The sequence below is a fragment of the Podarcis erhardii genome, assembly GCF_964252035.2.
Source record: "Podarcis erhardii genome assembly, chromosome: 12".
Lineage (NCBI taxonomy): Eukaryota > Metazoa > Chordata > Lepidosauria > Squamata > Lacertidae > Podarcis > Podarcis erhardii.
In genome coordinates this window covers 7,422,689-7,443,441 of record NC_138513.1, presented here as the reverse complement: position 1 = coordinate 7,443,441, position 20,753 = coordinate 7,422,689, and the positions used below count along the sequence as shown (strand labels likewise).

General features: G+C 47.6%; 1 protein-coding gene across 1 annotated transcript; it reads left to right on the top strand.

Moving 5' to 3' along the window:
- Window positions 1-4,237: 4,237 nt before the first annotated feature.
- XIRP1 (xin actin binding repeat containing 1) lies at window positions 4,238-18,277 on the top strand. Its single transcript, XM_081834120.1, has 3 exons — window positions 4,238-4,323; window positions 6,779-6,833; window positions 9,065-18,277. Exon 3 carries the CDS (start codon window positions 9,065-9,067, stop codon window positions 16,679-16,681), a length of 7,617 nt encoding a protein of 2,538 aa, XP_081690246.1. The 5' UTR covers window positions 4,238-4,323; window positions 6,779-6,833; the 3' UTR covers window positions 16,682-18,277.
- Window positions 18,278-20,753: the final 2,476 nt, after the last annotated feature.

The following is a 20,753-nucleotide window of genomic DNA, read 5'->3' as shown; positions in this document are numbered from 1 at the left end:
GAGATCTCACCTTGAAAAAGCATTTACCGTATTTTTCGCTCTATAAGAACCACCAGACCACAAGACACACCTAGTTTTTGGAGGAGGAAAACAAGAAAAAAAATATTCTGAATCTCAGAAGCCAGAACAGCAAGAGGGATAGCTGCGCAGTGAAAGCAGAAATCCCTCTTGCTGTTCTGGCTTCTGGGATAGCTGCGCAGCCTGCATTTGCTCCATAAGGCGCACACACAATTCCCCTTACTTTTTAGGAGAGAAAAAGTGAGTCTTATAGAGCAAAAAATGCGGTATTTTGGAGCCGCAATCTTGTGCAGCACTCCAAAACATGCACTTTTTGATGAGAGCATGCCCCCCATGTGTGTCTTTTGGGCTCTGTGATCTCGTACAGGTCACATGACTTGCAGGGAGCACAGACAGGAAGTTCCACATCGCCATTTGGGGACTCTGCATGTTGGTGGGTATGGGGACCTTGCCTTGTCTGGGACAGAGCTTGATTCTGCTACAACTTCCCGTTATCCCTCCCAAGAAACACATTTCTCCACTTGGAACTCAGGGCTGGGGGAATTTCAGGGACGCATCCAGAACATCTGGAACAATGTTTGATTCTGAGTCTGGATTGACTACTAATTTGGATGCCACATGTCACAGAAGAGCATTAATTAAGTTGCCAAGCCACAGCAGAAATTGGTTGCTTGCTACTAATAATGTGTCCACACCTGGACACTGAAGTTTAAGGACAGACCACATGATAAGCACGAGTCTTCAGTGTGATGCAGCAGCAAAAATGCCGAATGCAATTCTAGGCTGCCTCAACAGAAGCATAGCATCTTATGGTATTGTTGCGTTCTGCTTTGGTCGGACTGTTATGTACTGAAGTTCTCACCCTGGGCCAGCAAGGGGATACTGTAGATAGTCTTCACTCAGGTCCACATATGCAAATAAGGGATTGAAAATGACATTCAGTGATTGGATAGTTACAGAAAGTGTTACAGTTGTGTTGTAGTTGAGCTCTATATAAGCAGGCTGGCTGAACCCTTCAGTTCAGTTCTGTCCTGGCCTATGAATAAACAAGAGCTGTTTGAAGAATTGCTGTGTCGCCTGATATCTTCACCCACGACTTAACACAGACTTTGGCGGGGATGCTGTACATACTTCTGGGCACTGCGGTTTAGAAAGGATATCCTTGAATCAAAGACCTGAAGAGGTGGAAGGGACCGCACGGATCATCTAGTCCAGCCCCCTGCAGTGCAGGAATCTTTCAGCCAACATAGGGCATTGAACCCGTGCCCTGAGATTAAGGCCAGAGGAGGGTGGGAAAGACGAAGAGGGGAGATTGAAGCAGTTGGGAATCTTTAGCATGGGGAAGGGATAAAATGCAGTTTGAAAGGATACATCCAAAACTAATGCCAATTTTCAAGGTGGTTTTTAAAAGACGGATGAGGGGATGAGAAGATGCTTGTGAATGAACATATGTGAATCTGATGCAGGGCAGAAATAGACTGATCCGTCCTACATAAGCGTGGCCTTGGGATGTGAAGTGGAGGTTATAAAAATAGACCCCCTCAAAGAAGCATGTTTCTCAGTAAAAGATGCGAACTCTGTATTGTGGGCATCTGCACAGCGAGAGTCAAATGCCTAGACTGGCTGGGGCCGCTATGCCTGGCCGGCCCGTTGCATCAGTTGTGTGCATGATAGATGTGTCACGCACTGGAATAATAAGTGCAAGGCATCCCCGTGGTTCAGCATGGCATTTTCAGCTGTTTGAGATGTTTAAATGTCAAGGCCCGTCATAAATTGGTCTCTGAAGCAGCCTCTCACCCGACGCTGTACTCTGGGGGAAGGGCAGCTTGCATGAAGAAAGCCGCAGGTTCAAAGCCCAGTGTTAAGTTGTGGGTGAACATATCAGACGACACAGCGATTCTTCAGACAGCTCTTGTTTATTCACAGGCCAGAACAGAACTGAACTGAAGGGTTCAGCCAGCCTGCTTATATAGAGCTCCACTACAACGCAACTGTAACCACTTTCTGTAACTATCCAATAACTGAACGTCACTTTCAATCCCTTATTTGCATATGTGGATTGAGTGAAAACTATCTACAGTATCCCCCTGCTAGCCCAGGGTGAGATAACACACAGCATCTCCAGGTAGGGCTGGGGAAATCCTGCCTAAAACCCTGGATAGCCACTGCCAGTCAGTGCAGACAATACTAAGTCAGATGGACCAATGATCTGACTCAGTTTAAGGCAGATCCCTATGTTCCTGGTGCAAGAGAGCACACAGGGGTATTCTTCACAACTTCTCTTCAAAACACACAAAAATGGGCACTGGGCATGTGCTGGTCCCCCCTTTCCAAGTATTTTAAAAGTGGTGAAGAATACACAATTCCTGACCACTCCTGCATGTCTGCCCTATTCAAATATCCACTTTTATTGAATTTGGAGCTTGAGTTTGCTTCTCTTCCTCTTCCCTCCGCCTCCTCTTTTCCTTTTGTGTTGTGTGTTTTGCCATCTACCCTGCACGGAGCTGCAATCCCAGCGCCTTTAACAAACCACAGTTCCCAGGATTCTTGGGGGGGGGGAGCCATGTGCATTAAATGTGCTTTAAATGTATGGGGCGAATGTCACCAAGGCACGTGACTCAGGCTGCTGTCTGTAACTCCTTTTCTCGGAAATGTTGCTTTATAAGAGCTGATAAGCCAACAGTGGGCTGAGAAGCATCAAGCACAATAAAGCGAGGGGAGTTGAGCGTTGCAGTAGATTAAGCTACACAGAAAACCTTTCGCCTTTAAATTGCATCTCAGTTTGGCAACCCCAGAGGACATGGAGCTAGAGGTATCAAAATGGCACACAGTTGCACTCCTAAAAATGGGTTTCAAGTGACTTGCTCTAAAGCAGATCCTATGAAGCCTTTTTTTAAAAAAGTGACAATGATAATACCAGGCAACATACCTGAGATTTTATGAGTACCAAAGTTCATCTCGGAAAAGGTGTTTTGAGAAGAAATCTGCCCTTTAGTCTCACTGTCGCAGATCTGCAACAAATAATAGCGTTGTGATTATTTGTGAAAGGTATCACAGTGCTTTTTTCTTCCCCCTTTCTGTTTTCTTTGGGTATTTGGGACTGGGTTTAGCAGTCCTTAATTGCTGGAAGCCTCTCTTCGGTCTTTGGAATGCCATATCCATCAGAGTTGGGGAGATGGTCAGAGAGACTGCTTGAAGCAAGTTTGAATTTAGGCAGAGCGGAGCGGGGAGTTTAGCTGAGCAGGAAGCAATGGGGCTGTGAGGGGTCCAAAATAGGAGATCAACAGTGAAATCTTATATCTGTCTAGTAAAAAAAATAAGCCCTGTTGAGTTCAACAAGACTTCTTAGCAAGGGCTCACCCTCACTGTTCCTTTGCTTCTGGGGTTAACAACCGCAGGGCTTGTTTTTAGTACCGTGTAGGCTAGACGAGGACGTGGGTGGCGCTGTTTGGACACGGGTGGCGCTGTGGGTTAAACCACAGAGCCTAGGACTTGCCAATCAGAAAGTCAGCGGTTCGAATCCCTGCGATGGGGTGAGCTCCTGTTGCTCGGTTCCTGCTCCTGCCAACCTAGCAGTTCGAAAACACGTCCAAGTGCAAGTAGATAAATAGGTACCACTCCGGCGGGAAGGTGAACGGCATTTCCGTGCGCTGCTCTGGTTCGCCAGAAGCGGCTTAGTCATGCTGGCCACATGACCCAGAAGCTGTACACTGGCTCCCTCGGCCGATAAAGCAAGATGAGCACAGCAACCCCAGAGTTGGCCACGACTGGACCTAATGGTCAGGGGTCCCTTTACCTTTACCTTTACCTTTACCTTTGGGCCAGATTTAGCGGTGTGGCCATCGGTTGCTAACCAGGATCATACATTATCTGGACCCTGAAGCAGTAAGCTTCCTAGCAGGAGGGTGAGGCTTCACTCCACAAATGGGCAAATGCTGGGATAGCTCAAGACTCTTAATCTCAGTGTCGCGGGTTCAAGCCCCTCGTTGAGCAAAAGATTCCTGCATTTCAGGGAGTTGGACTAGATGACCCTCGGGGTCCCATCCGATGCTACAGTTCTGTGATTCTGTGAAGTAGTATTTCTACTGGTGCTGGAAATCTGGCACACATCTTACCGTATCTATCTTTGTCCCTGTTGCAGATGAGAAGACCCTGGGAGTTTTAAACAGCTCGGGCCACAAAAGCCACATACTTCGCCAAGGACACAGAACGGCCTCGTTCCCCTCTGTGAAGGAGCGGTCCGTTCTCTATCTGTCTCAGGCAGCAGCTGCCGCTGCAGATCTCCCTAGTGGTCTGACAGAACCAGTAAGTTTCTCAGCCTTGACATTCCTCCCATTTTTCTGAGCTAAAAGAAGTATTTGAGCCATGCCTTCCTCCGGCAAATGGTCATACTGGAGTAGAGGAGAATTGGGGCACAGGGTGGGAGGGTCAATGCTATTATGGGAGTGTGTTTTTGTGGTCATCTCCCTCTGTCCAAGTAGCTAATATACAATGCATAGATCTGAAATGGCTGTCGGGCAATTTTAAAAGTTCAAATAATTGCAGACACTGTGTTCAGATTGGCATCAGCTTGTTTCAGGGCATAGTCATGCAACAGCTTAGTTGGTTAGACCGGGGCGCTGATAATGCTAAGGTTGCAGGTTCAATCCCCGTATGGGATTGAATATTCCTGCATTTCAGGAGGTTGGACTAGATGACCCTCAGGGACCCTTCCAGCCCTACAATTCTACAATTCTGTGATAACTGATATGAATTAGGAATGGTGGAGAAATCCAACCTGGTTCACATTTCAGCAGTAACCATCCTAATTTGAATTTCCGACACAATATGTTGACCGAAGCACAGTTCTCCTTCAAAATTTGTTCTTCTAATTTTGCGATGCAGGTCTCCAACCAAATCATGTGTGCAAAATAAATATATTGGGGGAGTGGCTCTGTAGAAATGGATATGTTAGTGAAAACAAAAAAAAAATATAATGGATTTTATTAAGGAAAATTTGCTGTCAAACCTATAATACAAAAATGTATATATTAGGAGAAATTTGCACTAAAACGCTGGTGATTTTTTTAATGACTTTTTAAAAAAATACCTACTGATGCAGGCATGTTGAGAAGTGAACTTACTGCTGGAAAAACGAGGGGACTGAAACTGAAACTGAGCAGCTAGCCCAACATGAATACAGAGCGCTCTTGATGCAAAATGGATCAGGGCTCCTGCACATTTAACAGTTGTATAGAAGAGTACCCTTCTAGGGCCGCAGCAATAAAACCACTAGCACATTTGAAAAAGCTAAGCAGGGTTCAGTGTGGCTTCAAATTGGATGGGGGACCGCGTCTTGAGATTCACGCATTGCATGGACTAGATGGACCACTGTTGTTCTCTTCCAACTCTACAAGTCTATGATTTTATGAAAGAGCCTGGTTGCTAGAGGAGGCCAAATGGCCGCCTAGCATCATTTTCTCACAGGGTCCAACCAGGTGTTCCACAGGGATAATAATAATAATAATAATAATAATAATAATAATAATAATAAGTACTTATTTATTAGTTATACCCCGCCCATCTGGGTATAACTCTGGGCGGCTAAAAACATGATAAAATCTCAAACATTAAAAACTTCCCTAAACAGAATTGCCTTCAGATGTCTTCTAAAAGTCAGATAGTTGTTTATTTCCTTGACATCTGATGGGAGGGAATGCAATGAGGCAACTGCCAGAAGGGCCTCGGTGCTGGACCTTAGTGTTCGGTATGAATGATGGAGGTGGAGACGCTCCTTCAGGTATACTGGACAGAGGCCGTTTAGGGCTTTGAAGGTCAGCACCAACACTTTGAATTGTGCTCGGAAACGTATTGGGAGCCAATGCAGGTCTTTTAGGGAAACCCTCCAGGAAGGCCTGAGCACATCAGTATTCTGACCACCTGTGATTCCGAGCAACTGGTACCCAGAGGCGAACCTTCCCTGACACTGGGAGCAGTTGTATAACCATTGTGGCTAGTAGAGATTGGTTGCCTTACCCTCTAATTCGTGTTAAAGCCACCCAAATGCGTGTCCAGCACTGCATACTGTCTGAATTTTAACAGCTGGAATTCCCTCCTCTGCACAGCTGTGAAAAGTGCAGGACCCCTGCTCACTTTTTCATGTGCCCACCCTGCCAAAGAACTTGGGGGATAACAGTTGGTGAATCCCAGTCTCCCCATCCCATCCTATGCTGCTGCCACATTGAACTACAACTCCCAGAATTCCATGGCCAATGGCAGAGGCGGCTTTGGGGCAGCACGATCAGTTCTTTTGCAGGGCCCTAGGGGGCGTCTTCTCGTCTCCTTCCCAAAGCCTAGTTAGCTCTTGCCCAGCTTTGGGAAGGAGGAAGGAGGGCCCTAGGACCTTGCCAGAGCCACATGCCTCCTTCCCAAACCCTGCTCCTCCCTTACCTAGCTTTGGGCAGGTGGCTTTGGGCTGGGGGGTCATGTGTCAAATTTTGGCCCCGCACAGGGTGCCGGATTAACAAGGTCCACCCCTGGCTCGTCAAACCAGTCTATTCATGTTGAGCAGGACAAATGCGCCTCCACTGTGGTGAAACTGAAAGATCAGAATATTCAGATAAAATAGCTTTAGAGAAATGCACCTATACACTGACATTGAATTTGGTATTTCCATATTTGTAGCTTACAGGCCTACCAATATGTATTTAGTGGTGTGGGTGTGTATGTGTGTGTGCATATATATATATAAGTATAAATCTACTTTCTGTGTTTCGTTCAGAATTTCATACACAAGATCCCTTTCTAATTCTCTGCATAACCAGAAAGCAAATAAGGTAGGAAATGCTACAAACATAGGTGTGGTTGCCTAATCCAGTATCTGTAGGCGGTTGTGCGGTTTATGCTAACAATGAATGCAGGCTTTGTGTCTCACGCTGAGCTTCAACGTCACCTTGTGTTTTAAACCTCACTAATGTGGAATTGGCGGAAAGCACTAAACGGCAATTGAAACCGGAGTGATTTGCAGTTTGGTTTGCAGTGTACTGATTTCTGTTGTTGTTACGTTGCTGTTGTTTACTAATACGCTGTCCAGACTTTTGTTTACTGGAAATGCTTGTGCATCCAATTGAGGGACTCATCCTGTACAAAAAGCGGGTGGGACTCACCTGTTTAAATTCTGAGCTACCCATTGCATTCTCTGCAATGTCGGATTCCTCTCAATAGTACCCTCTGTGCATCAGGTTCAAACACGGAAGGGGCAATATACCAAAAGCCACACTTTCCATATTGAAATTCAGCTCTTTTTCAGGAGGGAACTCCTCTGAATTTTGCAATGCGGTTCCCCAACCGATGAATGCATACGAAACATGTATATTAGCAAACGCTGCATGCATTAAAAGAATGCATTTTTTTAAATGTACAAAAGTGCATTGAATTGAGGGGAATTGGTTGCCAAATTTAATTAACTGCGTGCCAAGAAAAAGTGTCTATTAGGATCAACGTGCATGGGAAAGCGTATGAATTCTCATGCAAACATTATTTACTTATCGCATTGCTATGCTTCCTTTTCCTCCAAGGAGCTCAAAGTGGGGTACGTGGTCCTCCCTCTCCTCTTTTAATCACAACAATAACCCTGTGAGGTAGTGAGAGGCAGTGACTTCATGGCCATGTTAGGATTTGAACCCTGGTCTCCTAGGTCCTAGTACCAAACTGTAGCATACTGGTGCAAAAATTCACAAATGTATGTGAAAATGGGGCAAACCGAATTCAAGACTTGGAAAACGTGTTATTCTCTAACCACGTGGTGCTCTCGGGTGCAATGGTACCCTCAAGGTCTTCCTTTGCTACCCATGAAGCCTCTGAACCACCACTCATTTCGCCCTCGGTCATGAGGTGGTGAGGTTCTCTTTTCCTGTCGCAAAAAGTACATAGAGTTGATGAAGGAACTTGGAAGACTGACACTCCTTCCCACTTCCTCTTTGAACTCTATGCACTTTCCAAGGCTCAGATTCATCTACAAGATTCAGCCTTTACTCAGATCTCTTGGAAAAGCAAAGCACATACATGTCCCTTTCTCTCTTTCTGCCTCTTTGGCAGGGTATTGCAGATATTAATATTGCTTAGCTTCAAGCGGTTGGGTGCATAAAAACAGACTCATTTTGGAAATAGAACATTACCAAGGCCCATAAGTTTAATTAAAAACTTTACTTGCAGAACTTTATTCAAAGCATAACAAAAACATCAGATGATACATCCAAACAGTTCCGTAAGACATATTTCAGTCCAAAGCATAGGCTTAGCATCTTACCAAATATGAAATAATTCCAGCAGAGGTCTGTCTCTTCCCACATCCTGCATTCCTGTCTGAGGCTGTGTGCTCCTGGAGAGCTTCATTTACATCCTCACAGAGCCTAGGAACAAAAAGCTCCAGCCACCACCCTTCCAAGATGGCAAATTTGCAGTTCAATGCCTCTCATGTTATCTAAGGTTAAACACTCACGTGTTAGCTAGCAGAAAACATCAATAGTTAATTGTCAACTCAGTTAAAGCTCAGAGTCTCTTAGAATACTGCAGTGGAATTTTCCAATGTTAAACCTTTCAGCAATACACAGGCATTCCCATATCAGTGTGAATTAAACAATTATACTTAACACAGGGGAGCTGATCTTGGAAAGGGAGGAGAGAAGTGACCAGAGGTCATGGCACCTGCACTCACTCAAAAATCCAAATTCACCCACAGGCTTGAAAAGGTTGGCAACCCCTCTTCTAGCTAAATAGAAACATAGGACTTAAAGACTGAAGAAACAAGCACCTGGGAAGAGTTTGTGTTGTAGCTTCTCAATGAAGTTACGGGTGTCTTTAGCACCGCTAACCGGAAACCAGTTGTGGTGGTTGTGCGAGTTTGCAGTGGTGTGGCGCTTGTTGTGCTTTGCAGGTACGGAATGAACACGCAGCTAGGCATATTAACCCAAGCTGCTGCATGGATTTGACCTTTCTCACTAACAAGCTGGTGTACTGACGAAGGGATTGTGCTGACTTTAAAAAAAATAAAATTGTTTCCTTAAGGATGGCAGAAGCTCAGAACGAAAAGTCTTCCAAGGCAAACATCAAGTCGGATGAGGATTTGCTCCCACCTCCTCCACCCCAGGATTCTGCCTCAGCTGCAGCTTCCGCTCCCGCGACTCAGGATACTAACCCTCTGCCTCCACCTCCTCCCAAGGAGTCCTTCTCCAGGTTCTACCAGCAGCGCCAGGTGAATGAGCTGAAGAGACTTTACCGCCATATGCACCCAGAGCTGAGGAAAAACCTGGAAGAGGCTGTGTCAGAGGACCTGGCAGAGATGCTGAGTACCGACGACCCTGGCGCACAGGCCATAGTGAATCTAGATGCGGTGCTTCCAGGAGAGGTACAATCCATGCGCTGGATCTTTGAGAACTGGACGCTGGACTCCATTGGAGAACGTCAAGCCGCCAAGAAGCTGACCAAGGAGGAAGGCATCCTGAGCGGAGACGTGAAGAACAGGTCCATGAGGTTTGAAAGCCAGCCGTTCAACGGAGACAACCTGGTCCCTTCGGCCCAGGCATCTGAGAAGGAACAAGCCAAAGGGGATGTACACACAGCTCGGTGGTTGTTTGAAACCCAGCCGCTAGACTCCTTGAACAAAATGTATTTGGATGAGACCGACTTGCAAGAGGCAGTCCTCAAAGAGCCCGTACAGAGAGGGGATGTGAAGGGGGCTGCCCGGCTCTTTGAAACCCATTCCTTAGACGCCTTGGGCCGCTGCAGTTCGGTGGAGGAGCAGAACATCTTGCAGCTGAAGTCGGAGATTCAAGAGCTCAAAGGCGACGTCCAGAAAACCGTCAAGCTCTTCCAAACCGAGCCCCTCTGCGCCATCAGGGACAAAACAGGGAACATGCACGAGATCAAATCTGTCTGCAGAGAGGAAATACAGAGCAATGCCGTGAAGACGGCCCGCTGGCTCTTTGAGACCCAGCCTCTGGACACGATCAACAAGGACACCTCCAAAGTGCAAGTCATCCGAGGGATATCGCTGGAGGAGGTGGCCCCGGGGAACGTCAGCGGAGCAAAATGGATGTTCGAGACGCAGCCCCTGGATGCCATAAGGGAATTTACAGTGGAAGAAGCAGACTTCAAGGCTTCTCCAGACCTTATCCAGGGGACCGATGTTAGTAAACAGTGTCTCCTTTTTGAGACACAGCCTCTCGACGCCCTGAAAGGAGAAGCCTCAGAGAGCATCCCAGCCAAGGAAGAAGTTATCAAAGGCGACGTGAAGTCAACCCTTTGGCTGTTCGAAACCCAGCCGATGGAGACGCTGAAGGATGACTTCGAAGTGGGTCATTTGAAGAAAGTAGAGCTTTCAGAGGAGGAGAAAGGAGCGGTGAGGCAAACAAAGCACGTCTTCGAGACCTGTCCTTTGGGCAGCATCTCCAAATCTCCACCTGAGGACTCCTCGGCCACCAGCGTACAAGAGGTGGAGAAAGGCGACGTAAAGGCCTTCAAGAGCCTCTTTGAGACCCTCCCTTTAGATAGCATCAGGCAAGCGAGCACCGAGGAGGCTATCAAGGAAGGAGAGGAAATCGTTCCAGGGAACGTCAAAGCCAATCAGCTGCTGTTCGAGACGACGCCTCTGTACGCCATCAAGGACAGCTTTGGGAACTTCCACAAAGTCACCTCTGTGAGCAGAGAAGAGGAAGTTGTGGGTGGAGATGTCAAGAACTACAAGTGGATGTTTGAGACCAAGCCCTTGGACCAGTTTGACGACAGCATCCAAAAAGTGGACCTTATCAAGGGGATCACTAAACAGGAGGTGGTTGCCGGGAACGTGGAGACAGCCAAGTGGCTTTTTGAGACGCAGACCATCGACGTCATCCACAGTCAGATGAACCAGGCAGAGCAGAAGGTCTCTGAGAAAGGAGACTCTTCCCAAGGGGGTGACGTGAAGACCTGTAGGTGGTTGTTTGAGACACGCCCAATGGACACCCTGTATGAGAAAGAGGAGGAGAAGAAGCAGGATGGAGAAGAGCCTGTGCCACAAGCAGATGTCAAGTCGTGTACATGGATGTTTGAAACACAGCCCTTGGATTCCCTGAAAGGCCAAGAGGAACAATATCTGCAGGTCAGCAAGACCTATTGCCAGGACGAATTGCAAGGGGTGGATGTGAAAACGGCCAGGCACCTGTTTGAGACGGAACCCTTAATCAATAACGTCACTAGTGACGCTGATTCAAAGAAAATAATCCGGTACTCCAGCCGTGTGGAGATCCAGTCCGGTGAAGTGTCCAGGGTGAAGGAGTTTTTTGAAGCAAAGCCCTTAGATTCAGCTGGTAAGCCCAGCCCGTCCATGAAGGCCATCGATATCCCAGCAGATGGGAACATCGAGGCAGGGGCCGTGCACAAGTTCACCTGGCTCTTTGAAAACTGCCCCATGGATACCTTGAAAAGCAGCACGGAGGGCATTCAAGAGGTGCCCCCCGAAAAGGACATCCGAGGTGGAGATGTCGGAGGCAAGAGATTTGTCTTCGAAACCTACTCCCTGGATCAGATCCACGACAAAGAGAACGAGATGCAAATCAAGAAAATCCAGGAGGAGACCATGAACAAAGACAGTGTCAAGTCTTGCACAATGCTATTTGAAACACAGCCTCTTTACGCCATCCAGGACAGAGACGGGGGATACCACGAGGTCACATCTGTGAAAAAGGAAGAAATCATGAAAGGCGATGTAAAAGGCGCCCGGTGGCAGTTTGAGACCAAACCCTTGGACCAGATCAAGAAAGACGAAGAGGTGTTTGTGATCAGGGCTGTTACCCAAGAGGACGTCAAGAAGGGAGATGTCCAAACAGCCAGGTGGAGGTTTGAAACAGAGCCTCTGGATTCCATCGCTGATGAGAAGAGGCCTATCTTGAAAACTGTTGACGACGTGCCAAAGGGAGACGTCCAGTCCAACAAGCAACTCTTTGAATCCGAGCAAGTGAGTCAAAAGAAGTGCGTGAGGATGGTCAGTGTCAGCGATGTCCAGCAAGGAGATGTGAGGACATCCACCTGGCTTTTTGAAAACCAGCCTATTGACTCCCTCAGAGGGGAATCTGAAAGCACCTCCAGCCTGAACACAGTACAGAGGGAGGACATTGCCAAAGGGGATGTGAAACGCTGCACGTGGCTGTTTGAGACTCAGCCCATGGACAGCCTGAAAGACACAGAGGCTTCTGCGAGTGCTGAGCCCCAAGAGCTGGTCCCTCAGGCCGACGTGAAGAGCACCACGTGGTTGTTTGAAAGCACGCCTCTAGACAAACTCAGCGCTTCTCAACACTGCACAGAAACAGAAGTTAGGGAGAGAACCATAAAGGACACTTTGGAAGTTCTCTTCTCCTACCAAGTGATCCAACACGATGGCATCCTTATCGAAGCCAACGACATTGAGAGCGTCAAGATGGCCAAGTATCAACTCGGCAGCCAAGGAGCCCCCGAAATCCAAAAGGAAGAGGTCATGGGAGGCAACCTGCAAAGGATCTTGATGCGGCTGCTTCAGAGGCCCAACGTGGAGAGCCAGGGGGTTTTGGTGCAGGAAAAAGAGAGTGGGGATATCAAAATCAGTGCGGTGCAGCTATTGGAGTCTGGCAAGGCTGAAAAGAGCCAAGAGGAGTTGAGCAGCAATGCGCCAAGGGCTCTCCAAGAAGTTCTTAGCCAAGACGCCTCAAGCAAGAAAGGGATCGTTATGCAGGAGACACAAATGGGGTCAGCAAACTTGACCATCTACTCTCTCCTTCACCGCGTTGCTCAACAGCAGCAGTTTGTCAAGGGGGATGTCAAGTCGACGATTGGGAATCTGTTGGCTTCTGCCCAGGAGCAGAAGGCAATGGCGACCGTCCGGCGAGAGGACAATGAGAGAGGAAATGTCCAGCTGTACACCAGCTGCATCGAAAAGGGAGACCTGGATTACTTAAAGAACCTCCAAAGGGATTCCGAGATAGAGGGCCTGGTTTCCTCGCAAGCAAAAGAGGAGTCCCTGAAAGCGGTGGAAGAGGTCAGAGTATCTCCTGCCCAGCCACAGGAGGAAAAAACTGTGGCGGCAGCAGCAGCAGACATTGTGCTGGGGAATAGCAGTGGGGCTAAGCAAGTGGTCTTATGTGAGAGCAAAGAAGGTACATTAGAAAGGAAAGCGATGCATGCAAGTGACCTAGGTTCCTCTGCGCATTGCCCTGCGCAAACCCCACCCCCTGTGATAGTCAAAGACGGTCTTGTTTCTGGGGGTGTTAATTTGCCCATGCAGTCAGTGCAAAAGGCACCGAATGGTAGCCACAGGGTAGCCAGAGAAGAACAAATTATCTTGGGCAACAGGAAAGAGGGCACAGCTCTCATCACTACCACCACCAAAGTAGCAGATCAGAAGGATAATACAGCTGGGGTGACCCACTGTTCCACGGTCGGGGAAGCCAGCCAGGTGGCAGCACAGCCCAAAACGCAGGTTCTGGGGAGCGACCTTCAAGCAGCGATGCAAAGCCTACGGCTAGCCACAGCAGAGGCCCAAAGCCTCCAGCACCAAGTCCAGAGCAAGCTGCAGAAGACGACCGAAGAGATTCAGCTGAGCCCCGCGCAGCCCCAGGCTGCCGTGCAATCCATTGCAGCAAACACAGAGGGCTGCGTGGCCACTAAGCAGCAGCAGCAAGCGAGCAACGTCACCTTCCTCCGCGTGCAGGAGGCCTCCAGGTCCCATGCAAGCGTGTCTCAGAAGACCATGGTGTCCCACGCAAAGGTCAGTGCTTCTGAGGAAGTCCAGGGAGGTGCGCTGCCCGTTGCAGCCTGCCCGGACGGCCGAGCTGCGCCTAGTGCAGATCTTAGTATTAAGGACGGCCTGTATACTGCCACGCCAGTGAAGTCCTATGTAAACCCATTTGTCGAGTCTGATTACAAAGAGCACTCTTCCGTTCCAGAAGAACGAGAGCAAGAGGCGATAATCAGAGGGGATGTAAAGACCGCTATCCGGGCCCTCCAGAGTGCCGCCACAGAACAAAGAGACAAAGTAGACAAAGAGGACGTTGTCCGTGGCAACTTAAAAGCCGCGCTCGAGTCCCTGGAGAAGTCTAAAGTTAATGTCTCCAAAGGAGATTTTAAAGCGGCCATGATATACAGGAATGCAGGGCTGTCCCATTCCACTTGTAAAAAGAAACACGAGTCTCAGTCTGTTAGTAGTCAGGCAGCTGCTTTAGCAGCTTCAGGCTCGCAAGCTCTTAATGACTTTCCTCCTCCTCCTCCAGCTTCAGCTTCAGTGATGGCCGAATGCAGCTCGCCACCCCCAACCAAACTGAGAGAAGCAGAGGCTGTAGAGCATTGCCTCCCCACACCACCCCATGTTCCTCGGACTCTCCCTCCTCCACCTGCCAAGCCCAGCAACCAGCGTCCTTTAGAGAAGCCGCAACTTGCCCCCAAGCCCGACGTCCTTGCCCCACCAAGGAAGAAACCTGTCCCACCTCCGAAACCAGACTTCCTTTTGAAGGAAGCACCGCCCCACCCTCTCTGCTGCAGGAAAGGGCAGTCGGGGAAAGTGGTGCCTCCCCTTTCCCCACCCAAAGCTCCAGCCACAACTGAGCAGGACAAACCTATGGCTTCCCCTACCAACCAAACCAGGGCACCTGGGGAGGCTGATGCAGGGAAGAAATCTGCATGCGGAGATGATTTGACGGGTTGCCCCATGCCGACTGTCGTCACGGACGTCGCTTTTGAGAAGAGGGCCACGAAAAGTACTGTCAAGACCCCTCTGCAAGTAGCGGAAGAAAAATATAAGGCAAAGAAGGAAGGGCAGAGCAAAGTGGAAGCGTCTTCATCAGAGGAGATTAAAACTGGGTTGGTTGCCTGCGGAGGAGGGAACTGCCACCCTACTACCCAAATCCAAGGATCTCTGGAGTTGTGCCAACAAGAAAAGAGTTGCTTGCTGCCTGGCAAGCAAGACTCTCTCTCACCTCTTGGATGCCAAATGGGTCTTCCTAACTTGGAGGGTCAGAGGAAGCCATATCTCTCTGCAACATGTGAGGCCAATATTCTGAGAAAAGGAACCGTCACAGCCCATGTCTCCTCATCGAAGATAGAAAAGGCAACCATCATTGGAGCCTCTGCTACAAAGAGAACAAGTCTAAGGGCACAGGAAGAGACACCAGGAACTTCTGGTTCAATGTCTTCACAATCAAAGCAGTTCTTTAAAGGGCACCAGTCTGTGAGCAGCAGGGGGCTAGGAGAACCGGAAGCGAAGGCTGAACAAGAGATGGAAAAGCCAGTCGTGGTCATGCGGGAGAAAGCGTGCCGAGAAACCGAAGACGAACGTCGCAAGAGGCTGTCTGTTCACAAGGAGGAGATCATGAAAGGGAACGTCAAGGAAGCCATGGAGATATTTGAGAACCTGCGAAGGCAAGAGGAGCTCCAGGAAATCCTAACCCGGGTGAAGGAGTTTGAGGAGGAAACCTCCAAGGTGGATGTGAAAGCCTTGAGAAGCCTCTTCGAGAACGTCCCTGAGTGGGTGGTGTATCACAAAGCTCACCTGGTGAAGCAGCCCAAGGCGGAGAAGGCTGGGCAGATGAAGGAAGCACGCGAAGATGCTGACAGTGTTTCATCGGTGGAGTTAGCCTTTGAAGATCTAGAGAGAGCCAGTGCTGAGATCATTCATCTAAAGGAGCAGACCCTGAGCAGGCTGCTAGACATTGAAGAGACCATCAGGAAAGCCCTGTATTCTATTTCCAGCCTAAAATCTGAATCAGACATAGCTGGGCTCTCCGGACTTCTCAAGGAGTCTCTTGGGAGTTCCCAGGGCCTTGCAGCCGGCAACAACATCCGCAAGATCAGCATTGTCTCCAGCAAAGCCAAACAAGAAAGAGGGGTGCAGAACTCATCCTGTGAAGAGGAAAGGAGGCACGAGGTGCCCAAAGTGGAGCTAGGGGTCCCCTGCATTGTTCAGCCTCGAGCCACTTCTCCTTCCTCACCTTCCTACATCTCCATTCAGTCGGCTGCACGGAAGACCGCAGAATCCCCCAAAACGGCGCGTTGCTCTTCCTCAGACTACTTGGACAGGGCAGCAGAAAGGGACACGTTCACTCAGGATATTTTTAGCTCCTTGCCACGTCACTCGGTGAGGTCTGACGGCTGCAACTTGACCTTCAGTGAAGGTGAGCAGGAGCTCATCAAGATGAAAAAAGGAGGGAGCTTAATTAAGCAGCAATATCTCCGTAGTCCCGACCATCTCCAACATCACCTTAGCAGCAATGGTGATCAGGAACGGGAGACCTCCCAAAGCTTGACTCAAGGAGTAGGAGCTCCCCTGAGCTCTTTAAGCCCATCAAATCCACGAAGGCAGAAAAGCATACTAGAACTTCAGACGAGTTCCGATGGATCCAAGCTCTATGGGGCTACTCGAACCGTAACGGAACAGTATGAGGAGGTGGACCAGTTTGGAAACAAAATCATCACTTCTTCCACCACTGTCACCAAACAGTCAGAGACGCAGACCTCCTCCACATGCGACATGGTCTCCTGCCCTACTAGATATGAAGTGACGGCCTCTCCAATCCTTCGTAGGTACCTGAACAGCCCAGCAGAAGACTTCCACTCAAACGGAGGCAACCAGGAAACAGGGGTGGTCTATGTCACTTTCAGCAACTCCAAGCCTGCCAAAAAATGAATCCGATAACGTTGATGGCGGGTGGTCTACCAGCTAGCTAACCTCACCCCAGGGCTGAAGGTTAAGCCAGCTGACTTTAGTAGGACCCAAATGTCTTTAATCCAGCATGTTCAAGATAAAGGAACTGTAAATTACGGAAATTGCATGACAGGAGAAGCTCTTCAGCTTCGCCAAACTTTTGCAGAACAGTCTTAGGGTTTGTGTAAGACCATGACTGATGAACTCCAAACCGGTTCTTGAAGAAGATGGCTTTCTGCCATCACAATACAGACCTGGATTTCAAGCTGAAGGGAAAGAGATTGGGGCAACTGCTTTTAAGAGTGGCCCCTGTGTTTAAGACTTCTTCTAAGACTTGCCCTGCTGTTCTAAGCCAACAGTCCAGCAGTCTTTCCCCAAAAAATAGACAACCAGATGTTCAAAGCAGAGGTCAAAGAGACAGATACTGGACACAACTAAAGAACCATGGAGCCAATATTTTTTTGGGGGGGGGGATCACCAGTGTTGACGTAATGATTCTTCAACATCAACTTCATTGGACTGGTCATGTTGTGCGGATGCCTGATCATCGTCTTCCAAAGCAGCTACTCTATTCCGAACTTAAAAATGGAAAGCGTAATGCTGGTGGTCAACAAAAGAGGTTTAAAGACTGTCTCAAGGCAAATCTTTAAAAAATGTAGTATAAACACCAACAATTGGGAAACACTGGCCTGTGAGAGCTCCAGCTGGAGAACAGCCTTTACCAAAGGTGTCCTGGGCGTTGAAGACACTCGAACTCAGGACGCAAGGGAGAAATGTGCTAAGAGGAAGGCACGCTTGGCAAATCCACACCGTAACCATCTCCCGCCCGGGAACCAATGTCCCCACTGTGGAAGGGCGTGTGGATCCAGAACTGGCCTCCACAGTCACTTACGGACTCATTGTTAAAACCGTGTTTATGGAAGACCATCTTACTCGGCTACGAGGGATCGCCAAAAAGAAGAAGATTCTCAATCTGCGGTGCCCTTCCCCCACCTTTTATTTCGATTGACGGAAGCCCCCCAACCTATTTGCTCCCCTTACTCTTACTGCCCTCCATGCAATTTGCCCACAGACACACCCGTGACTTCTCTATAGCTAGAAATTGAAACAGTTTTTAGCACAGCTGTCAATAGCTTTGGCGTTATTACGTTTTCAACAGGATATTTAGAGCTATCCATATGTAGCAAGAGATCTGTATCAGGATGAAATACATAAACCCATATTTAAGAATTCCTATCATTGTCTTTCTCTCTTAATGAGAAAATGGGGGGAGGGATTCTAGAAAATACCAGGGTGGTGGTTTTTGTGTTTTTTTTTTGCATATTGATGGTTATTGCTTTCCTCTTTTTTAAAAAACAAACAAACTAGAACTGTAATTTATTATTCATTGTTAACATGTCTTTTATTCTTAGACTCCTCGCTTTCTTACCTGTTCAGTATTTAAATCAATTGTGAAACCATGTAAGAGCAATTTTATTACAATGTTTTGTATATTCTCAAGTGAAGATTTTAGGTATTTTGTGGTTGTTTTTTTAAAAATTTGCATTCTGAAGGTAAATTTGATTTTCTGAAAAATAACGTGAGTCAGTTTGTTTGTCTGCGTGGGTGTGCTTAGCCAAAAGAATTAATTCCTTTGAAATCACCCTTCAGATCATTTCTCTTCATGAAGTAGTTAAATCTGTCTATTAAAAGAGCCAGGTGGGTTTTAAATTACCATGAAACAACAATGAAAATTCCTGAACATTTTTACAATGTGGTGTGATGGGGATGTTTTTCCTTAATTGTCTAGATTGGCCAAAGACCTGTTTGTTATTTTATTTAAACTGACCATTTCAACACCAATCAGACATTCTTCATTTCCTTATTTCTCTTCCAATTACAGCAGTCTGGTGTACAGAAGTTAAGAAAGTAAAGAGAATCACTTTTACTAGGCTGAGTGATGGGGGAAACTTCCACATTCTTAATTCCTGTTCAAGGTTGCCTACATTTCTTTAAGTCAAATTGCTATTAAAGAAAAGAGGATTAAGATGATACATATATTTTTATGTATGAATCAAATTTATAGACTTCTGCATGGCATAAAGCCTTCAAAATGGTATACAGGGTGAAAACAGAATAAAACAGAAGCACAAGCTCTAAGGACATCAAAATCAATTCCATGAACTTAAAAATATATATAAATCATCCATACAAACCCGAAAAAGGAGATTCATTATAAAGGAGATTCTGACCAAACACCAGGAATAACTTTCTGACAGTAAGAGCCATCCGACAATGGAACAGAATCTCCATCCATGGAGGTTTTTAATCAGAGGTTTGGATGGCCATCTCTCACGGATGCTTTAGCTGAGATTCCTGCATTTCACGGGGTTGGACTAGATGACCGCTGGGGGTCCCTTCCAACTCTTAAGATTCTATGATTCTTTGACTTCCGGCTCCCTGTCCTGCAGCTACATATAATATTCATTCCTTAAAACCCAACCATTCCATCTTCAATAAACCTGCATTATTCCAATATTCAAACCCCGATATTACCACTTCATTTTCTGTTTCACTCAAAAAGTCCATAAGAAATTTCCATTCCTTAACAAATGTCAGTAATGATTTTTTCCCCCTGTCTCTAATCAAGCTTCGCCATCTCAGCCAGATCCAATCATTTCATCAGCCATTCTTCTATAGCAGGGGTCCGCAAACTTTTTCAGCAGAGGGCCGGTCCACCGTCCCTCAGAACATGAGGGGGGCCGGACTATATTTTGGAGGGGGGGGGAATGAACGAATTCCTATGCCCCACAAATAACCCAGAGGTGCATTTTAAATAAAAGGACACATTCTACTCATGTAAAAACACACTGATTCCTGGACCGTCCGCAGGCCAGATTGAGAAGGCAATTGGGCCGGATCCGGTCCCCGGTCCTTAGGTTGCCTACCCCTGTTCTATAAAGGGTAAAGGTAAAGGGACCCCTGACCATTTGGTCCAGTCGTGACCGACTCTGGGGTTGCGGCGCTCATCTCACTTTAATGGCTGAGGGAGCCAGCGTACAGCTTCCGGGTCATGTGGCCAGCATGACTAAGCTGCTTCTGGCAAACCAGGGCAGTGCACGGAAACGCCGTTTAACTTCCCGCCAGAGTGGTACCTATTTATCTACTTGCACTTTGACGTGCTTTTGAACTGCTAGGTTGGCAGGAGCAGGGACCGAGCAATGGGAGCTCACCCCGTCGTGGGGATTCGAACCGCCGACCTTCTGATCAGCAAGTCCTAGGCTCTGTGGTTTAACCCACAGCGCCACCTGCATCCCTCCCTGTTCTATAGCTATGATCAAGTTCTTACGACTTTCTGGGCATAAGCAAAACCACCTTGTTCCTTCTTTTCAAGGGTTCCTGCCAGATTTCCAGAGCCAGTGGCGTGTGATGGTTAGAAGGTCAAACTAGACCAGGGTTCAAATCACCACTCATTCATGGAAGGCCTTAGGCTAGTCACTATCACTCTCAGCCTGGCCTACCTCACAGGGTTAGCGTGAAGATAAGAAATGGGGAGGAGGGAGAAACTGAAACACAGAACATCAGAAAATAAGAACTTTATTTAACTTCTATATATATTATATATATAAAAGTTTCTTTCGCCTTCTAAAGTCAAGCAATCACTGGATGAAAAGTGCACATCATGGAGTGTTTATTTGTGCAGAGAGCTTCCAAGGTGTTTGGGGCCAGCCGATTGTTCTGGCTGCTGCGGATTAAAATTCTGGATCCAAAGGAAATTGGCTGACTCTTCATCTCTCCTGAACGCCGCCAACAATGACCTCATCGTTTGTGTCACAGGCATGTCCTAATGCCCCCGGGAAGCTGTTTATAGCACGTGAAATAATAGCAGATGTGTGATCCTTTTCGCGAAGTCAGTCTCATCCAGGAAACTGAGGCACCTCGTCTCAGATTACTCCAGCTCCACAACATGCCTCCAGTTTGTGGCTCTTGTGGTGCAAGAAATGAAATTGCTCAAAATGCAAATCCAGACCAAAGAAAGGGCAGAAAAAAACACTCTTGCCATCTCGCTTTTCAG